This window comes from Cyprinodon tularosa, unplaced genomic scaffold (assembly GCF_016077235.1).
Source record: "Cyprinodon tularosa strain WSP-4 unplaced genomic scaffold, ASM1607723v1 ctg744, whole genome shotgun sequence".
NCBI lineage: Eukaryota > Metazoa > Chordata > Actinopteri > Cyprinodontiformes > Cyprinodontidae > Cyprinodon > Cyprinodon tularosa.
Window position 1 is genome coordinate 346,881 of NW_024039501.1, and position 20,221 is coordinate 367,101.

The following is a 20,221-nucleotide window of genomic DNA, read 5'->3' on the forward strand; positions in this document are numbered from 1 at the left end:
AAAATCTCATCTAGATGCAGAACATCTTTAATTTTATGCCAGGAAAGGCACATTCATACACTGAATCCGAATGTTTGATAGGCTATATAACGATATATATGCATCTACATTTAGGCAGTGCATATACAGCATAACCATTTCCATTGATAAATGTAACAATAACATTACACAACTTCTTCACCACAGAAGATAAACAAATTAATAATAATAATAAAAAAAGATTTCAGCAAGTACAACCATTTGTTGAAGCACAGTTTTAGCATAATAGGAAGTACATGTGCACCCTGTTAGTCCACGCACTTTTACTCACCTTTTACACCAAAGGAAAAATCAGCAGCATTAGTGGGTTTTTTTTTTTTTTTTTGGAAAGTCCATAACGGATATAGAATATAATATTTTAAAGACATCAGGCCCAAGTCTATTTCCTCTCTGTTTCCTTAAATTGCATATAAAACAAGTTATGTTGCATCTGGATTCTTTCAAAATGCATATTTAACCTCTAACTCTTCTTCTTTTGGGTTTTTTTTTGTGTGATTTTCAGATGCCTAATCATGGCGGATCGTTTGTTCCTCTCACCTATTTACACCCTCAGCCACACAAAACAGTAAACTATCCAACCAACAGATACGTACTGTCAGGAAGCATTTTAGAGAATGCTTACACTGGAAAAAAACAATCTAGAAATAATTTCAAATTTCTTAAATTAAGTGTATTGATCCTTAATCTAAGCAGGTAAATGAGATAGTTTTCCAATGGAATGACTATTTTTACTCTTAAAATAAGATAATTAGATAATATGCACTTGAAATAAGACAATATAATTGTTTTTTTTTTTGTGTGTAAATTGTCTTGTTCCATTGGAAAAATGTTTCTTTTATCTCCTCAATCAGAAAACAAATGCACTTATTTTAAGAAAAAATTACCTATCTAGATTTCGATTTTTTCCAGTGTATAACCCGCACTTTCCTGTCCCACTATGAGACAAACCACATCCATGAATGAATAACTTCCACTTAGGAACATTTGCTTCTCTCTGACACACATACCAAAAAAATAATCTAAACATTAGGATATAAGGAAGCAAGAAAAGCAACACATCCTGCATTCATCACCGCTGAGACACGGCAGGTCAAAGGGATAAAAACCATACTTTTATCTCAGTAGGAGTCCTGAATATCGTTAAAAAGTAAAACTTTACTCCCCCTGGACTTCTATAACCTTCTTATCGTTTATATATTTGGAAATCATGCAGGTACCTTTGACTGGTTGTCCTCATTTAATAGTTAGTATCTCTAAAATTAGTAGGTTTTATTTGCAGTACATCTGATGTGCGAATAATTTCAGTGGATCTGAAATAGACACTGATCTGTGAGTTAACATTGAAACATGTTTTTTTATGCTGGTTTATAACAGATTTGATCATTTGGAGGTTTATCGATCAAAATTGCTAATAGCTTACTACTGGAAAAATATACCAATCTGCACATTTGAACTCTTAAGACTAAATTAATTGTCAGAAAGCTCAAATTTTTCTATAAAATGAAAAAAAAAACGTGAAGTTGATTTTGAATATATGTTTCTTTTATGATTTGTGATACTTTTTCTCCAGCTTTTTATAATAATTACACTGTCACAGGTACAGAGCAACATATTTAACTCATCCCCTTGTGAAGCAGTGGGCTGCCATTGTGGGGCGCCCGGGGAGCAGTGTGGGCTTAAGGGTCTTCCTCAGGGACCCAGAGTGGCAGTCTGTGGGAGTGGGGCTCTAACTCAGAACCTCAGGATTCCAAGCTCTACACCGTAACCACTAGGCTGCCACTCCCCCAAATTTAATATAAGGTCTTCAGACAGGTGACATATCAGATATTTAACTGATAAGAACAGATTCTACACTTGATCTTAGCCAAAAGGTAGAGAATCGATACGTCAAAAATTTTGTTCAAATTATACGAATTTTTATCTGTTCACAATGTGTTTATGATTGAAAAATTCAGGTTTCACTAGAGCAAAAATATCACACTGATGACGTAGAGGTTTCAATGTTTCATATATCAATTATGATACACTTGGTGTTAAATTAAAGGTTTATCACCAAGTTAAACGCTTAACTCCTCCCGACCAGTAAGTGGCGCACTCGCGTTCGCCTTCTCTCCTTCTGTGCTGTTTGCCAGCTAGCTGCAACATATAATTTCTATTTGTGCAGAACATACATTATATCATAAATATCTCAACCAGTTTGAGTTCAGTTTAAATAGTTTTTGATTTGAATAAATATTTGTAATCCAACTAAAGGGTAATTAAAAAAAATTGTTTTGCTCCTTTAAGGGGTTGTGACATGTAAGAGATTATTATAATCATCTGTCATGTGATTAAAATGAGATCTAAGGCGCCTCTTATTCTTTCTGCCTGTGGTCCTATCCAAGATGGCCGCCCTCTAGGCTAGTCAGCCAGCGTCCAATGAGAAGTCTACGTCTAAAATATCTACGGTGTGTCGATTCTGAGAATCGTAATCATTAGTAGATTATTTATATACTGTTATTATTATAAGGTAAAATGAATAAGTTTATTTCCCACTACTCCAGTTTATGTGCCTGATTGTATACATCAGGGTGTTCAAGAAAATAAATATTTTCACTCTAGAATGATGATGTAGAGGTCTGTAAAACCCACGTATCACATGATACCGTGTGTATTACAGAGATAAACAAATCAACCAACCAGTGATCGACCAGAATCAGACTTTTTTTTTTTTTTTTTCTGTAAGCTGTACTGATGGGTGATCGATAACAAAACTGAAAAAATCTGTTTCTGGTGAACAAAGTAACTGTTAGACCCTGATATAAAGAGGGAGAGCTGTGGCTAGCTATGCTAACAGGTTAGCCTCTTTTAGCTCGGTCAGTTAGCCATATTACGCTACCCTACTTGTAAATTTGTATCAACAACAACCGTTTGTTTTCTACAAGTAGAATAACTGTTGTTTTCTTCGTCTAAAATCTCCACGAAAGTAATTTTTAAAGATGTTTCATTTGTCCTCCTCTGCCCGCAGGTCTTAATAAAAAGAATAAAAAAAAACAAGACTTTTTATGTCACCTTGTTAAATGTCTTAGAAAGCAGTACTTTCCTTCAAGACTAACAATGATTGTTTTCTACTTTCGGCTTGCAAATGAAAAGTAAAATAATAGAAAATATACATAATTATTAGTCAAAAACTCCAAAAGAGATTCAATCAATTAAGAAACGGGTTCAATACAGTTTGTCCGAGTGGAGTTGCCGTATGTTGACGTCATAAGACGGGGCAGATTTGGTACCTACACCAGTTTTAATCATGTCTGAGGTGGTGAATGCAGCATAGTTGTTGTTTATGGTTCATTTTTGTGAAACTTTTTGTAATTTTTCTTTAGCACATCTTTAAAATTATATATATTTTTTCCATTATTATCCTTGCTGAGTTTCCAACAGCTCTTTCATCTTGCTTTAAACCGTCCTACTAACAGCTCTGTTGAACCCAGTTTCCCTTTTACAGCTGTGCTCAAAGGAATTCATTAGCTAGTCCTTCTCAAAGCGAATACACAGACGAAAACTCCAGTCATCATCGTGAAGAGGTTTTGTCTTTACGTTTCTGTCCACTTTTCTGCACAAACATTTCATACACAGAATAGCAGTTCGTTTCGCAAAACGGAGCACAAAGTGGTGCAAAGGTGGAAAAAGAAACTGTGTCTCCGTCCTTCCCTCTCCTCCAGTGTTCTTCGCTGCTTTATCTCGGAGCACCAGCAGTCGCCCGCATCCTTTCAGATGCAGCCCTGCTTGGAATGGCTCCCAAGCCCCAGAAGCCTTAACAATGCAGGAAAAAAAGACCTTCCGCTCGCAATGTGATAAAAGCAGTCCTGCAGCGTTATTTGTCTACAGGCTTTTTGATTTTCAGCGTGTTAATAGAGTCGCAAACAGAAACTGTGTTGTCAGCCTCTCCCTTTTTGGACATGTCAGGCTCCCAGAGAAAGAACTCGTGGAGGAGGGTGTTGACGGTATCGGGGCACTCCATCATGACCATGTGACTTCCCTCCTCTATGACCTTCAGGAATGCAAAGAGGAGGATCTGTAAGCAGAGTCACAATAAATGCAAACCTGTTAACATCTGAGATAGATCAGACACACAGCGCCATCACTGGAAAAATCCAAATCTAGATAGGTAATTTTTTCTTAAAATAAGTGTATTTATTCTTGAATAGAGAAGATAAAAGACATTTTGCCAATGCACTGCAAAAATGATCTAGAAATAAGTAAAAATTTCTTAAATCAAGTGTATTTACCCTTAATTTGAGTAGGTAAATATGATGATTTGCCAATGAAATTAGTATCTTTACACTTAAAATAAGATAATAGATAATATGAACTTGAAATAGGACAATGCAATTGTTTTTTTCTTATTTTAAATGTAAATTGTTTTGTTCCATTGGCAAAGTGTTTCAATTTCGTCCTCAATTGGAGAAAAAATGCACTTATTTTAAGAATAAAATACTTACTTAGATTTCCATTTTTTTGCAGTGTGGAACAAGACAATTTAGATTTAGAAAAAAAAACAATGCAAGAATATGCAATTGTTTTTTTTAGAAAGATTGCATTGTGCATATTATCTCATTATCTTATTTTAAGAGTAAAAATCCTCATTCCATTGGCAAACTATCTCATTTAGCTACTCAAATTAAGGGTGAATACACTTAATTAAGGACATTTTTACCTTTTTCTAGATCGTTTTTCCAGTGCAGCGCAACAATGGAAAAAATCAAAATCTAGATAAGTCATTCTTTCTTAAAATAAGTGCATTTGTTCTTGGATTGAGAAGGTAAAAGAGACCTTTTGCCAACGGAAGAAGACAGTTTAGTCTTAGAATAAGAAAACACAAATGCATTGTCTTATTTCAAGTGCATATTATCTAATTATCTTATTTTAAGAGTAAAAATACTCATTCCATTGGCAAACTATCTCATTGATCTACTCAAATTAAGGGTAAATACACCTAATTTAAGACATTTTTATTTATTTCTGGATCGTTTTTCCAGTGCATCACTGGAAAGATTAGATTAGATAAGTCATCGTTTTCTTAAAATAAGTGTATTTGTTCTTGAATAGAGAAGATAAACGACATTTTGCCAATGAAACAAGACAATTTAGATTTAGAAAAAAACAATGCAAGACAACGCAATTGTTTTTTAGAAAGAAAAACAAGTGCGTTGTCTTATTACAAGTGCATATTATCTAATTATCTTATTTTAAGAGTAAAAATACTCATTCCGTTGGCAAACTATCTCATTTACCTACTCAAATTAAGGGTAAACACTTAATTTAAGACATTTTTAAAACTTTTTCTAGATCGTTTTTCCAGTGCAGCGCCAGACTGGAAAAAAATCAAAATCTAGAAAGTGTATTGAATTTATTTTGTTTTGCTTGTAATTTATTTGAGTTTGTTTCTTTCTCTCTTATCTGCACATATATGGAGGGTTACAGGAGATATTGTAAGATAAATAATTATATTATAAAATGTATTTTTAATTACCATAAATTTAATTTCAATATATAGTAATTTTATCATAAAATAAATACAATTACCATTAGCTGTTTTATTGAATAATCAAATTTACAATGAATGTACAAAGTAAATAAATATACCACTTTAAACTGAATATATATTCAATATACTGAATATATAAATAAATGGAACATTAACATTTAAATTATTTTTTTTTTTTCTTTGAATTTTTACGGAATTTAAATTGAAATAAGTTAATGTAACACTCAATACTTTCAGATATACATTTTTAAATACGACATTTAATAATTAAATGTCAGTTTTCAAATAATGAATTCATTTCAATATACATCATAAAAGAATTTAGAGGTAATTTTATTTTGTCGCTTCCAACCCTCCATACAATTCAACATGCTTTATGTAGATTTCCTGTACCTCCGCCATGCGCTGGTCTTCCTCCACGGGCACGAACTTGTCACACATGCCATGAACCAGCAGGATGGGCACTGTGAGCTCAGCGTGGTAGACCTCGTCCCCCTCAGGCCAGTACTGACCGCTCATCATGGCTCTCAGGACGAATGGAGACACATTGAAGGCGTTGCCCTGCTTCAGCAACTGCTTCTCTTTGGCACCTTGACGAGCAAATCCGGCTCTGAAGGTTTTGGTAACCAAAAATAAATAAAGTTGAAGATTGTTTTCATTTAGATAAGTCCTTAATTTCATGTTTTTATTTAAAGGAAAAGTCCGGTCATATTCAGAATTCAAACTTCTGAAAGTACTATAAAACTGAAATTATTACAAACTGTTCAAAAAATTATAAGTGTTTTTAATTCAGAGTAATTTTCATGTGAATGTGCTTTACTGGATGCATCCATGTTTGTCAAAGAACACTACTGCCACCTACTGGTTTGTGACGTCACGGTGCGGTATCGGCTGTTGATCAACAGGTGCGGAGCTAGATGGGGGGCCAGGGATGGCCATTGCCACCCCTAGCCAATCATTGGCCACCTATACTTCCCCCCCCCCCCCCCCCCCCCCCTGATACAGATGGTGGCAGCAGTAATACTCTCAAGTGGAATATAAAATATATATATATATATATATATATATATATATATATATATATATATATATATATATATATATATATATATATATATATATATATATATATATATATTTTAGGGATGCACGATATTGGGATTTTGGCCGATATCCGATATGCCGATATTTTAAAACTCCTGTAGCCGATAACCGATATCGATACCTATGTTAAAGCTGGACAAAAATAAGTAGTCATTGAAAATAGCAGTTTTGTTATCCATTTCTGACACTGTTTTCATATGCTGATATCAAATACATTTTTAAAAACGCAGTATCGATCTATTTTACTTTCAAAATCTCGTGAAATTTCATCGTTCTGTTACAAACTCTCGTGATATTTTGCAAATTCTTGTGAGATTTTGTTAGTAAAATAGATCGATACCGCGTCAATATATCAACATATAAAAATATGGCAACATTTGGTGAATTTTCGGGGGATTTCGTAGCATAACGATGACATATAGCAATATTTCATTAGTAAAAGAGATTGATATGGTGTTTTTAAATGGCAATATATCAGCATATGAAGATATTGGGATATTTTAATGGATCAATATTTTTTCCCTCGTCTTTAGAAGTTTTTAAGTCTGTAAAAAAGAAGTTTTTGAGGAAGAAGAAGAAGTAGTATTTATTTATTTTTTTTAGACTTTAGAAACTCAGAAGCTGATCAAATATCGGGTTAAATATCGGTGGGTTGGCCGATGTCCGATATTCAGTTTTAAGGCCGATACCGATAGGGGGCCGATTATATCACGCATCCCTAATATATATATATATATATATATATATATATATATAATTTTTTTTTTTTTGGTTAATTATACACATAAATGTACCAACATTAAAGATGAGAAGTACAGAATTCATGCTCTTTAGAACTAGATTCTGTGTTATATGGGGTAAACAATTTTAATAAAAACGTATCAAATAATCAATTTATGTATATATTAGTGCTTGTAAATATAAATTTTACACAGAATGTTTATAATAAAAGTAGGTGAGTAATTAAAATGCCTTCTATCTAGAAATTACAGATGTGTAAATATATGCGTCTATCTGTTAGCAAAGGCTGTAGGAAATGTATAGTTTGTCTTTATTTCAAAAATGTGGATGTTTTTCTAATTTATTTTCCTGTTGGAACAGTGTAGATTGACCCTGAGGTTCTGGTGCCTATCTGCTTTCTGCCATCCCTCAGTTTACATTGGTTATTGCCTGGCCACCCTTATAAAAAACTTCTGGCTACACCCCTGTTGATCGAGTCCCAGTGCTGTATCTGGTGTTTGTCACAACGCGCTATTATCCAAGTCATCTTGAAAACATTCTTCTTCCAAATGTTGGCTACATATTACGTGTTTTTTCTCTGGCCAGAAGTTCAATGGCAAATCCTCCCTCTTCAAGTTGGCGATCCAAAGACCAACCCGTCCGTGGACGATCAGGAATCAGAAAGGTGAAATAACTCTTTTTTTTTTCACTTTCACCCGATGTATTCCAGCATCCAGCTGCCATGCACGTGGGCATTGTCAGTTTCACTATAGCTCTGGTGAATTTCAATGGTGAAGTCCTCTGGAAATCTTCAATAATTGTTGTTGATTGCAGATGTGTCTAGTAGTTTCCATTAATTTTGCTTGTAAAGCGGGGAGAATGGCGCTAGGCTTACCGCACCGTGACCTTGACACTGTCATTATCATGTCTTTTAAGTCATAGGGAAATAATATTTAAATGTGACATCGTTCTGGCTCAAAAATGTATATAAATGTACATTTTGTCAGACCATATTGTCCAAAATTTTGAAAATTTCTATTTAAAGCTACAGTGTGTAATTTTCAGCGACATCCAACGTCCAGACTGCAGACCGCAGCAACATGAACATCTCCCCCCCCAACAGTACGGCGAGCGTTGATGGTGATGAGGTTTGTTTACATAGATAATTTTACAGATAATATTTCATTAGTCTGTGTAGGGTGTAGATTTCATGTAGACTTAAACAACTTGCCGTAGTTATTTTCGAGCATAATGGGCTATCTCGCAATCGCTAGTTTGTTGGCTCTGCGCTGCCGTAGCGCAAAGATGTCTGCCTCCATGGCTGCGAGACCCGCTCCTATGTAATTATAAATAACGAATTCTAAGGCAACGCAAATATTAAGGTTAAGAGGCTGAGCTCGTAGATGATGATAAATAACATAGTTATGTATAATATATTACATTTCTGACTGTATATCCCTGTAATTATTACACACTGTAGCTTTAAAAAAAGAATCCTGTCTTAAAATGTGTGTCTTTTTCCGTTATCTTATTCAGGCCAGTTAGTTCTACGTCAGCATGAACACCTAAATTCAGCCAATCATATATCAACGGTCGTCTGTCAATCAAATTTTTTCAGTCATAGCATCTTGATTCATGTGTCGCAGCTAATATACGCAACAGTTGAAATCAGAATCCTTTCCTTTCCCATTGAGTTGCGTCCCAGTGTTCACGGGGATGGACGTCTGTGTCTTCAGCAGGCGTAGAGCTAACAGAACTGGCAGCGTTGCGAGGCAAGGGCTCAAACATGTACGGCTTCCTTTTATTCACTCTTGTAAAGTCTGGCACCACTCCAGAGAATTCTGAAATGCAACGGTTGGAACAGCTGTTTCCCTACGACTTTAAACAGTGGTTGTTGATTGCAGATGTGTCTAGTAGTTCCCGTTGATTTAGCTTGTAAAGCGGGGAGAATGGCGCTAGGCTTACCGCACCGTGACGTCACTGCTGGAAGATGGCAGGAGGGAGGGGTTACTATATTTGGGCAAAAATGGCCGCTCCCAGACTTTAATTTTTTTTTAGTAATTAACGCTAAATTCATTAAATCACCTTGAACGTATGACTTTTAGGGATATAAATGATCCATTGGTAATTCCTTGCTGTACGGACTTTTCCTTTAAACACTGTCAACATTCTGCAACATAAAACTTTAGATTCATACTTTAAAAAGCTCCAGGCCAGACAAGGGGATAGGCAGTGAAGGACACATGATGGGAGCTGGAAGATAGAACAGAGACTTGGCTCTAGAGCAGTAGGCCCTCCTCCATTGATCATCACTACCTTATGGACCAGATCAGGGTATTCATGTGCCAGGAATGTACAAAATGATACTCTGGAAGAGACGTAAGGACATAATTAAAGCGCGGCATAAACATATCAATTGCAGAAATCCTATTTTCCTCCCCAAATACTCACCCATACGAGTGGCCGATGAGAATGTTGCGTTTCCGAGCATATCTCTTAAAGATGGCCCGGAGGTCCTCTGCCAAAGCGTAGAAGGTGTAAGCTGCCGCGATCTGCGGAGCGGTGCTGGCCCCGTGCCCTGCCAGGTCTGGCGCGATGACCTCATAACCCAAACGTGAGAAGAAGTTCAGCTGGCTGCTCCAGATGTCCAGAGAGCCTCCCACGCCGTGCACAAAGAAAAGCGCCACGTCCGAATGTGTCCCTTTGCAACTCGAGATCACCCTCGTGGAGTCGATGAGCACAGTACGTTTTGGTTTGCGGCGGCGACGGCGGGGTGGAGGTGCGGGTTTCTGGTCCCCGGAGGGCAGTGGGACCGTGGGAACCGGGTTTGGATCTGGAGATGAGGGCGTCTCTTTGTAATCAGCCAGTTCCACCTCCACGGTGCTGCAGGGCTCCAGATCGCCATCCTGGCACTGCAGAATCTCAGAGTGCAACACATCACCGAGGTTCTCAATCACCAACTGGCCGTTGCGATAAACTGTGATCTTCCTCTTACAGTGGACACTGGTGCCAGCATCATCATCATCATTATCCCTGGAGTCCTCGGGCGGGGCATCACCTTTTGCATCACAGTCAACATTCTTTGTGTTTTTCTCTGCATCTTGTTTCTTTGTTTCTATGCACTGGCGCACTGGTTTGATGTGCCGCACTCGTAGGACCCTCCCTGGCTTTACCTCCACAAACTCGAAACCGTCTGAAGGCTCTGAGGACTCCAGAGGCAAGACCAGATTGCTGGTTTTGCCCGAAAGGCAGCACAGTATCCCGTCAGTTATGCTGGTCAGCATGGTGCTTTTTCTGCTTTGAGAAAACAACAAAGATAAAAAAAAAAAAAACAAAGCTGAATGTTGTGAAGACTGTCATCATCTGCAATTCTTTTGCACTGAAATAAATTTAATCTCAATAGGTCAGTTTTTTTCTTAAAATAAGTGGATTATTTCTTGAATTTAGGAGGTAAGTGAGGCACTTTGCCAATGGAATAAGGCAATTTAAAATTAACATAAGTAAAAGTAACTGCATTGTCTTATTTCAATTTCACAATATCAAATTTTCTTATTTGAAGAATAAAAATACTAATTCCATTGGCAGATCTGATTTACCAACTCAAATTAAGGCTAAATACACTTAATTTAAGAATTTTTTTACTTCTTTCTAGATCATTTTTGCAGTGTGTGTTCTGGGTAAGTTTTTATTTCGTGTTCTCGGTTATGCTTTATTTTATGTTATTCTGTATTGTCAAGATTTATATCATTTTTGAATTTTTTGTTTTACTCTTCTTAGTTATCTTTTATCAGCATTTTTGCTATTATTTATTCCTTGGTCTAGTTTTAGTTAGTTTTTTTCATTCTCTTATCCTTATTATTTCCATGGCTTCAGTTATCTCTTATCCTCTCTAGTTTTCCCCTTGGTTATTCCTCATTTTGCAGTCATTTTGTAGTTTTATTCCCCTTTAGCCTTATTTAAAGGTATTGTGGAGGATTGTTTAAAAGATCTGCCCTCTCTGTTGGGTACGGTTACTCTTTGTTGCCCCCTAGTGGCTCTTTCCTTTCCCTTTAGCTCCCTTCTAGCTGTTTCTGTCCACACCTGCTCCAAATTAACTAATATATACTCCTCCTCTGCTGTTCCTCAGTGCTGGGTTATCTTTATTTCTTCTTCTGTGTTTCTCCTGAGCTTCTTTAGGGTTTGGTTCCCAGCCTGTTATTTCTGGATGTATGATTTTGTACCATCTAGTTCACCATTAAAACTGCAAGAACCGTCTCGGCCTCCTCTACTCTGCATTTGGGTTCACAACAACATCCACCAACCCTGGCAGAGACAAATTAAGGGATTAAAAGTGTATGAATCAAAAAGGAAGTTAAAGGTGATAATTACAGGTTTAACTCCTTCCAACCAGCAAGTAGCGCACTCACTATCACCAGATCCGTTTCTGTACGGTTGGCCAACCAGTGGTGAGGCTCACTAGTGCTAACCAAACGATCCTTTTAGTAGTTCAGGAGAAAGGTAGCAACATCCGCGTGCCTTCTGAATCCCTTTGCTTCTCTAAATCTAAACTGATATCACCCCGACTGGTCTAATGTCGCCTCTAAAAGGTTAACCTTCTCAGTCTGCCAATTTATCTGGAAATCGGTTGAAAGTTCACTGGATTCAGAGTGTCTAAAACCATAAAGTATCAGTTGACTCAATTGTTTATCTCTGTATTATCTCAGATTATTTCGCAGCTGCAATTGTTCCCAGTCATTGTATATCTGTTTATATTAGACTTCAAACCAAACTACTTTAAATATAAAAAACTGTTTTGTATAAAAACTAATTAACAAAAAAATTCAATTGAAGTATTAATATTTAAGTCCCTCCCAAAATGACTGCAACTTTTATATATTCTGCTACATTTAAATATCAATTACTGTAAAAATGTCCATAGCTGTATATTGGTTATTTATTCACCAGGTGCACAGTTTTTATAGTTTTAAAACATTTTACAGTACAGTATTTTATTTGTTTATATTTTAAGTCTTCACTATTATGTTATTCTTATACATTTTTCTAAGGTCCACCTTTTTGTGACCATTTTTTCTATTATCTTTTTGATGCTGTAAACACCAGAATTTCCCCTTTGTGGGACAATAAAGGGATTTTCTATTCTATTCTATTCTTCTCTATAGAAGCTCACGTCTCATAACAGACTCACCTCTGTGTGGAAACAACAATCCAAGGTCCACAGAAACCAATAAGGAACACTTCTGCTGTACTGGGGTTTGAGTGTGGGACCAGACTAAGATGTTCTCTAATAATAAATCCCTTTTTTCCCCCACATGACCGGAGTCAGAATACAAATAGCAAACACTGGTAATCAAGACTGTGAACTCCATGTCTCATAACAGACTGAAGGAAGTTTGCAACTATTTTGGTTTCCACTGCAGACTAAAACAAGAGGAATCTTAGTCTAATGCAACGTTCAGACTGCAAGAAGGCAGCAGAAGCAGCTAGTTTAGTTAATGGTTGACATGCATCAAGGCGCAGCAACAGGTTGCTTGGAAAAATGTTGCTTTAACTGTCATGATCTGGCCTGTTTGCTCTTCCTTTATTGGTTATTTCTTTCACCTGTCCTTTTCCCTCCCTGCTTTAATTATCATTTATTCCTCTCACCTGTTTCCTTTGGTTTATATTCTGTTCAGCCTAAGCATTCAGCGGCAGATCATTAGATGTTGTTTTCTGTTCGGTTCTGTCTGTTTCTAAGGTTCTTGTCCTGGATCCTGGCAGCCAGTGGAAAGAGGGTTTTGTGTCTGTCTCGTCTCCTGCCTGTCCACTGTTCCTCCCCTGCTGAGTCCTCTGGGTTTTTGGCTCTGTACGCAGGGAGGATCAGTTTTTATCCCAGTAAGCCTGGCTCCAAGGTGGAGACCAGTTTAAAGGTCCTGCATCCAGTTCTGGTTCCACGTTCTGTCTCGGCTACCCTGTCACGGGATTCCCAGTGACAGCGCACCGCTGGTGTACGGGGGTCTGAGCTGCTCTGACAGTAAAATAATATTTGAAGGCAGGATGGTTATCTGGATGAACTGATTGCACAAATTAAGTTTTCAGGTGGACTTTCTCACTTAAAGGCACATTATGCAACATTTTTCAGTTAATTAATGTGTTCCATAACGTTTTGGATGATTAAATGAGTCATTTCAGGTTGAACAAAGGTATTCTCAGCCGCCCTGGTGGTCTGTGGGGGAAATACTGCACTGGCAGTTGCAGGCCCGCACCCACAGGCTCAGAAGTCTCGCGAGAGTCGGTCTTGCTTTACGGCGAGAACTGCTACACGCCCCCAGTTAAAAGCATGCTCGTTGCTAGCGCAGTGGCGATCTTTGTGCAGTTATCATGGCGGAACCACGTGAAAACAGCGAAAGCCCATGTCGGAGCAGGCAAGATAGAGGAAAAGGGCTCCGGACAGAGAGAGGAGTCGTACACGGGTGAACATCGGGCAAGCTTTTTCCGAATGGCGAGAGCTAAAATAAAAAGAAGGCTGCAAGGCTGACGCAGACCTCGCGTTTCTGCTGATGCGATTGTAAGTAACATTGGAATGGTTTCTCTCTCTCTCTGTGTGCATGTTAATACTTTCACTGTGTTAGTCATTCGTTGCGTTCGCCTGTCTGCTAAGCTCAAACCAACCGCGCCTGGCTTGACGGAGAAACCAGGAGAACAGCTGTGCATATTTACGACAGTGCACTTTTACTTTCGCCCTCTGGGGGGAGCCTCGCTGGAAAATCAACACCGGTTGCATAGTACACCTTTAAAACATTCAAACTACTTTTTACCCACTGATCACAGCAAATATAGCTGCTATTGTTCCAGGGAAAGAAAGGATAGGGTAGCTCCGCCCAACGCGCATCAGACCCACTTTTTGACCAAACAGCTAGAGACACAAAGATGCTTCAGCCGTGCGTCAGAACTAAACTTGTACCATCATCCAAAATGAAGCAGCACGCGTGTTTTTGATGCTCCTGCTGGTTGAGGTCTGACCGTAGCATTAGGCTGAATCCAAAACCGCCCCTAAGCAATACCCCTTCTCTATCGAGTGTCACTCCCAATGAAGTCCCACTCTCAGCTGTAGAGGGCGCCTCGAATGAAGGTGGGGATATAAATCAGAATGGGACGGCCTTTTCCCTCCAATGGAAAAAGAAAGCAGTCATTGCTATAGCAACACAGCGATGCCCCATGTGCATTGCTGTAGTTTTGTGGCACAAGTTGACATGACATTTGTCCCTTTCTAAAAAATAATGTTTGTACAGTCAAATAAAACTATTTTGAAAAGGACATACAGCTTCCCTTTTGGAACTTATGACGAATTTTTTATTTTTCTTTACTTGTGATTTTCTGTCTTTGTGACGAAAACGAAGCACACCAGCAGAACATACATTTGATTGAATGGTCCAAACCCAAACGGTCCTAAAAACTAAACCTGAACACTAACCCTACGTTTGCTTGTTCCTGTGGAGGGTCCACCACATTAAGTGTCGTCCAAATCCACATAGTAAGTAGGGTGAGTGGACCATCCATCCCTTAAATAGCGTCTGAATCAGTGTAGGCTCGCTGGAATTTACCAGCGGTGGTAACGGTGACCTAATGGCAGAGGAAACATGTTCCGCCAAATGTAAGTTCCGCTGGTTTGCTGCATCTTTATCACACTGACAGGAAATCACGAGTTAGTTTATCAAAGAACATAATTAATTCTAAAAGGGAAGGTCCTGATCCATCAAGGAACCTTCCTCAGCTGCGAGTGTGACTTCATTGGGAGTGAGGCTTGATAGTTAAGGGTTAGTGCTTAGTGGGTGGTTCGGGATTCAGCCAATGTGTTTAATCCGCCACTTGTTCGCCGTTACACCCGCCGCCAAATTCCAATGAGCCTGCACTGATCAAGACTCACTATTTAAGGGCGTAACATTGCAGTTGGCCTAGCCACCACGTGGTTACGGATGGCCCTTAATGTGGCGGACCCTCCAAGGGAACAAGCAAATGGAGGATTAATGCGCAGAGGAAGAGTTTAGGTGTCGGTTTGGGATTAAGCCTTAGTGTTAATGCTACAGTAATGTCCAAAGGAGCAATAGAAATGCATGTTCGCTCATCACTCCAGAAGAAAGCCCGCCCCCTGAAGTGAAGGGGAAGTTGACTGGAAAACGCAATACGAAAAGAAGGAAATTTGAAAATCAGAAATATAAAAACAAAAAGATTGTAAAGCAATTTAACTAATGTATTTAAAATATGAAAAGAAAAAAAATAACAGAAGAAAACATTACCATTATCTAATATTAAGTGAATAAAGTCTATTTACCTTCTTTTAAAGGTGAAAATGATCGAAACCGAGAGCGGTCGTACTCGAGATAATGACATAACTATCTCTTTATCACGGTTAAGCCATGAATTGTTTTCTCGAGATAACAAGATAATTATTTCATTATCTCGAGATAACAGTTATTGATTTCTTATGATAACGGGATGATTAACCTGTCAGAGTAATGAATGAGGCTGGCCAACAGCCCTGGATTCCCAGTCCATTCATACCTGCCCCTGCCTCTATTTACTGTACTTGCATCCAGCTATCAGGGTCAGATTATCTTGTTCTGGTTCTCGGGGGCCAGTGGAGAGAGGGCTTTTAGCGTACCATAGTGTTTCTGATTTCCTGATCCTGGCCTGTTATTCCTCTAATCCACTGAGCACTCCTGTTCCTGTCTGAACGTTCTTCCTGAACTGTCTGAGGACTCCTGGAACCCTGAACCAGCCTGTTTCTGTTCTGATTGGAATCGCTGACCAGGCTGCGGACTCCTAGACCTCTGAGCCTTCTTGTTCTGATCTGTTTCCCTGACTTGGCTCGGACTATTGCGTGTTCCCAGAGGCTTCAGCTCTGGGAATCAATCGCCGCATCTCGTTTGCAAGCTGCCGACTAGATCCTACCTCGTTCTCTGGAGAGGGACTGAACTGTTAAACCAGGTTAGTGACTCGCATTAGTTATCATCCTCCATCAGATTATCATGGTCACTAATCTGTGCTTTTCTCCAACAGAGTTTCCAGTCATAGACGCTCTAGCCATCCCAATGCACTGGAAAAAAATCGAAATCTAGATAGGTCGTTTTTTTCTTAAAATAAGTGCATTTGTTCTTGGATTAAGGAAGTAAAGGTGACATCTTGACAATGGAACAAGACAATTTACACTTAAAATAAGAAAACACAATTGCATTGTCTTATTTTAAGTGCATATTATCTAATTATCTTATTTTAAGAGTAAAATTTCCATTCTATTGGCAAACTATCTCATTTACCTACTCAAATTAAGGGTAAATACACTTAATTTCAGAAACTTTTACTTATTTCTAGATTGTTTTTCCAGTGTGTCTGTCTCGCCTTGAATACTGGCTCCTTCTGTGCTGAATCATGACATTTTACTTTTTTCCCTCTTCAGTAAAACCACTACTTTTATTCTGCAAAACTCAATACACTGCAAAAATGATCTCAAAATGAAATTTGAGAAGGTAAATAAGATAGTTTGCCAATGGAATCAGTATTTTTACACTTAAAATATGTTAATTAGATAACATGCATTTGAAAAAAGACAATGCAATTGATTTTTTTTATTTGAAATGTACATTTTCTTGTTCCATTGGCAAACTGTCTCATTTATCTCCTCAATTCAGGATAAAATGCACTTATTTTAAGAAAAAATGACTTACATAGATTTACATTTTTGCAGTGTGTAAATGTAAATTGTTTTGTTCCATTGGCAAAGTTTCACACAAAAAAATGCACTTATTTTAATAAAAAATTACCTATCGAGATTTCCATTTTTTCTAGTGTAAGCAGGTGCAAAGATCTGCCAATTGAGTAAGTTTGTCAATAAAAAAAGAGACTTACTATGCAATTGAAATAAGAAAATTGTTTTAAACAAATCTCGCTCCCTCTGCAAATTGTGTTACTTGCTCAAATCAAGAGGAAATTCATTTATTTCAAGAAAAAATGGCTGACATATATTTCACTATTTGCAGTGCATAGTATCTGAATAGAAGTATAAACAAAAACAAAGCCACAGTTATGCAGGATCTTGTCAACAAATGTCTGCAGTGCGCGGAGGGACATCTATGTGTCGTGCGTCTGCATAATGACTAGCTACGTTTACATTCGCAAAATTTCCCCGATCCGATCCAAACCTTGGTTGATCGGAAATTCAAAATCTCCGTTTACATGGACACTAAATGAAATGATCCGATCATGACGTGTGTATACATGTATCAAGCGTTGGATCAGATTAAATCTTTTAAGCATGCGCAGAACTTCCTGCCAAACTTGGCAGTTCTGTCTGCGTCTGGTTTTTGGGAGGCCTGACAAACGAAGCGCTCGGAGCGAGCGGAAAGAAAAAAGGAGAGAGGAGGAAAAAAGCGCTTGGCAGCGAAATGTCCGAGAGAAAATGTAGAGAATGAGCGATTGAACCGGCGTGGGAGAGCGAGTGGGCTGTGGAGAGGAAGAAGAGGAAGAGGAGGAGGATAAATTCCTGCTTCCTGCAGCTTTAAATTAACTTATAAGTCGGCGTTCCTAGACTCCCCCCGCCATGTTGTTCACAGCGAGAGAGACCGGTGATTTCCTGTTGTTGACAAGGCGGAAAACGTCACTCTGACGTCGCACACATGCGCAGTGAAGATTATTTTACTCTTTAGATCCGAATGGGTGTTTACATGGACGCCAATCGGAATGGCGATCGGCAAAAACCACCTCTCTCATTGGGAATTAAATTTAGATCCGATCGGACCGAATCGGATTAGAATCTTCAGTCTGACATGTTTACATGAAACATTTTTGATCTGATCAGGCCTTCAATCCGATTAGTTGTGTCCATGTAAACGTAGCCACTGTTGGTGCAGTAAACACAGCAGACGCGCTGACATGGAAATCGGTGGATTCTCCTCTTGACCTTCTCCTCCACATCTAGATCTGCATGTTCCTGCAGTTCTGGTTGTTTTTAACAAACCCCTGAACAGCGCAGGCTCCGGAACCCTATCGCCATTTCTGTAACACTAACACACATTTTGCGCACTATGCGCTTTGGTCCGGGCATCTCTGCGCCTGTGTGCGTGGGCTCAGCTGTGCACGTGCGTGTCCTATTTTCCATTTTAACCTCCTTTCTGATTTATAACAGGAGTTTAACATCAGATATTCAGCTAAATATATAGAAAACAACTATATTAAGTATTTAAATATGAGTTTTGATGATTTTATTTTTGCATCGACAGTTTGCAGATATTATTGATTTAAGGATCATTTTGCGCAAACGCACAACAAAAGATGGGAATGCATCCATGCAGTTCACAGTGAATCCTTTTCTAAATGATATTAAAAAGCTTTCTTACCTGCAGAATTGCTGCTGATTTGGAGCGAAACCTGTGAAATGTCACCGCGGCTGATCCGTCTGCGCCAGAGATGCTGCAGATGCAGAACACTGAGTGCTATTCTCCCTCATTAGACCGCCATCGTTGGCTGCTACACACACGGACCTGAAAAGGAAACCAAGCGTGCATCCGTCCAATTGTACCAGTTGCATTCAAATAAGACAGCCATAGCGATAAGGAAGATCCGTGTTTTGCTCGCCCCCCCTCCCCTCAGCATCCACTGCGTTCTAAGGGCCAAACCCTACCCAGCCCTGCTGTGTTTTGGAGATCTCTCTCCCCCTCCCCTCCCACAGTCGTTGCAGAGAGGAGGTGGGGAGGGCTAATGGCAGACAGCTGATGAGAAGCCAATGGGAGAAGGATGCTCTCCTTGTTGCTAAGGCTGACTGAACAACAGGATGCTTGTAGTAAGAGGCGCAGTCTGCAAGGATGGACCATTTGGCACCATTTGGAGGAGAATGCATGATCATACATCAGTCATGCATGATTCTGTTTCTAAATCTGCAGCCGATATCCCCCATAAGTGCGTCATAATGTTACACATGAAGCCATCCTTGCAGCTGCTGAATTACAGAAGACTTTATCACCTCCATGGGCGACTCTAGATGGTGGCCAACTGGGGACAGTGCCCTTTAAAATTCAACTGAAAACATTTTATTAAATAGATTCATTTTCATGAAATGTACTGACTCACATGTAACGAATTTCAGCAAAAATAAAGAAAGATTTTGCCCTTTTATTTTTTATTGTTTTACAGTTTATTTACTTATTTGTGTAAAAACTATTACTGTATTTTAATTAAACTAAAATAACGGTAAATTACTATTGCAACAGCATTTTGCCATTATTTTATGTCATATGTAATTAATTGTACCCAGGGCAACAACTAAGAAATATTTGACTAATTGAATAATGTTATGTTCCCACTTTGAGCTTCAAAAAAGCTTCTGCTGTTCACTTTTGATGCTTGTTCACATTAAGGTCAGACCAGTGGCACGGGAAGGGGGGTGCTGCGGGGGCTGCAGCCTCCCTCGTCATAGCATCACCCCCCATGGTGGGGGCTGTGGAGTAACATAATATTGTACTTAAAAACATTACATTATTTATGTATTTATTTTTTAAAAGACTGTGTTTGATATAAACTAATGATTCATTATTTTAATATTTCATAAAAAACTAGGCTACTCCCCCGGAAGCTTCCGCCACCTCACATTCGTTTAGGCATGGCTAGCAATAGACAGCAGAAAAGTATTTCTGACTATTCTGAGGTAAGAAATGGTTTTAATTCCCCTATACTGCCGCCAAGCATTTATTTAACGGTATTTATTTCTTATTTCTATATGCTGTGCCTATTCGTCACTGAAGAAGTCTACGCTAGAATAAGGCTGCATATCACTAAATATTATGTCCGTATTAAGCTATTTAC

The 20,221-nt window shown here is 38.5% G+C and overlaps 1 protein-coding gene and 1 pseudogene across 2 annotated transcripts; both read right to left on the reverse strand.

Annotated features, from left to right (window-relative positions):
• Nucleotides 1–874: 874 nt before the first annotated feature.
• On the reverse strand, nt 875–19,068 carry abhd8a (abhydrolase domain containing 8a). 2 transcript variants are annotated; one of them, XM_038269949.1, is made up of 5 exons: nt 18,760–19,068; nt 9,842–10,684; nt 9,588–9,758; nt 5,960–6,176; nt 875–4,093 (listed from the first exon to the last, which is right to left on the reverse strand). In XM_038269949.1, exons 2-5 carry the CDS (start codon nt 10,672–10,674, stop codon nt 3,893–3,895), a joined length of 1,422 nt encoding a protein of 473 aa, XP_038125877.1. In that variant the 5' UTR covers nt 10,675–10,684; nt 18,760–19,068; the 3' UTR covers nt 875–3,892. The 2 variants fall into 2 exon arrangements, with proteins under 2 accessions (XP_038125877.1, XP_038125878.1); XM_038269950.1 differs by having other exon boundaries at nt 9,842–10,687.
• Nucleotides 1,808–1,923, reverse strand: LOC119773126 (annotated as a pseudogene).
• Nucleotides 19,069–20,221: the final 1,153 nt, after the last annotated feature.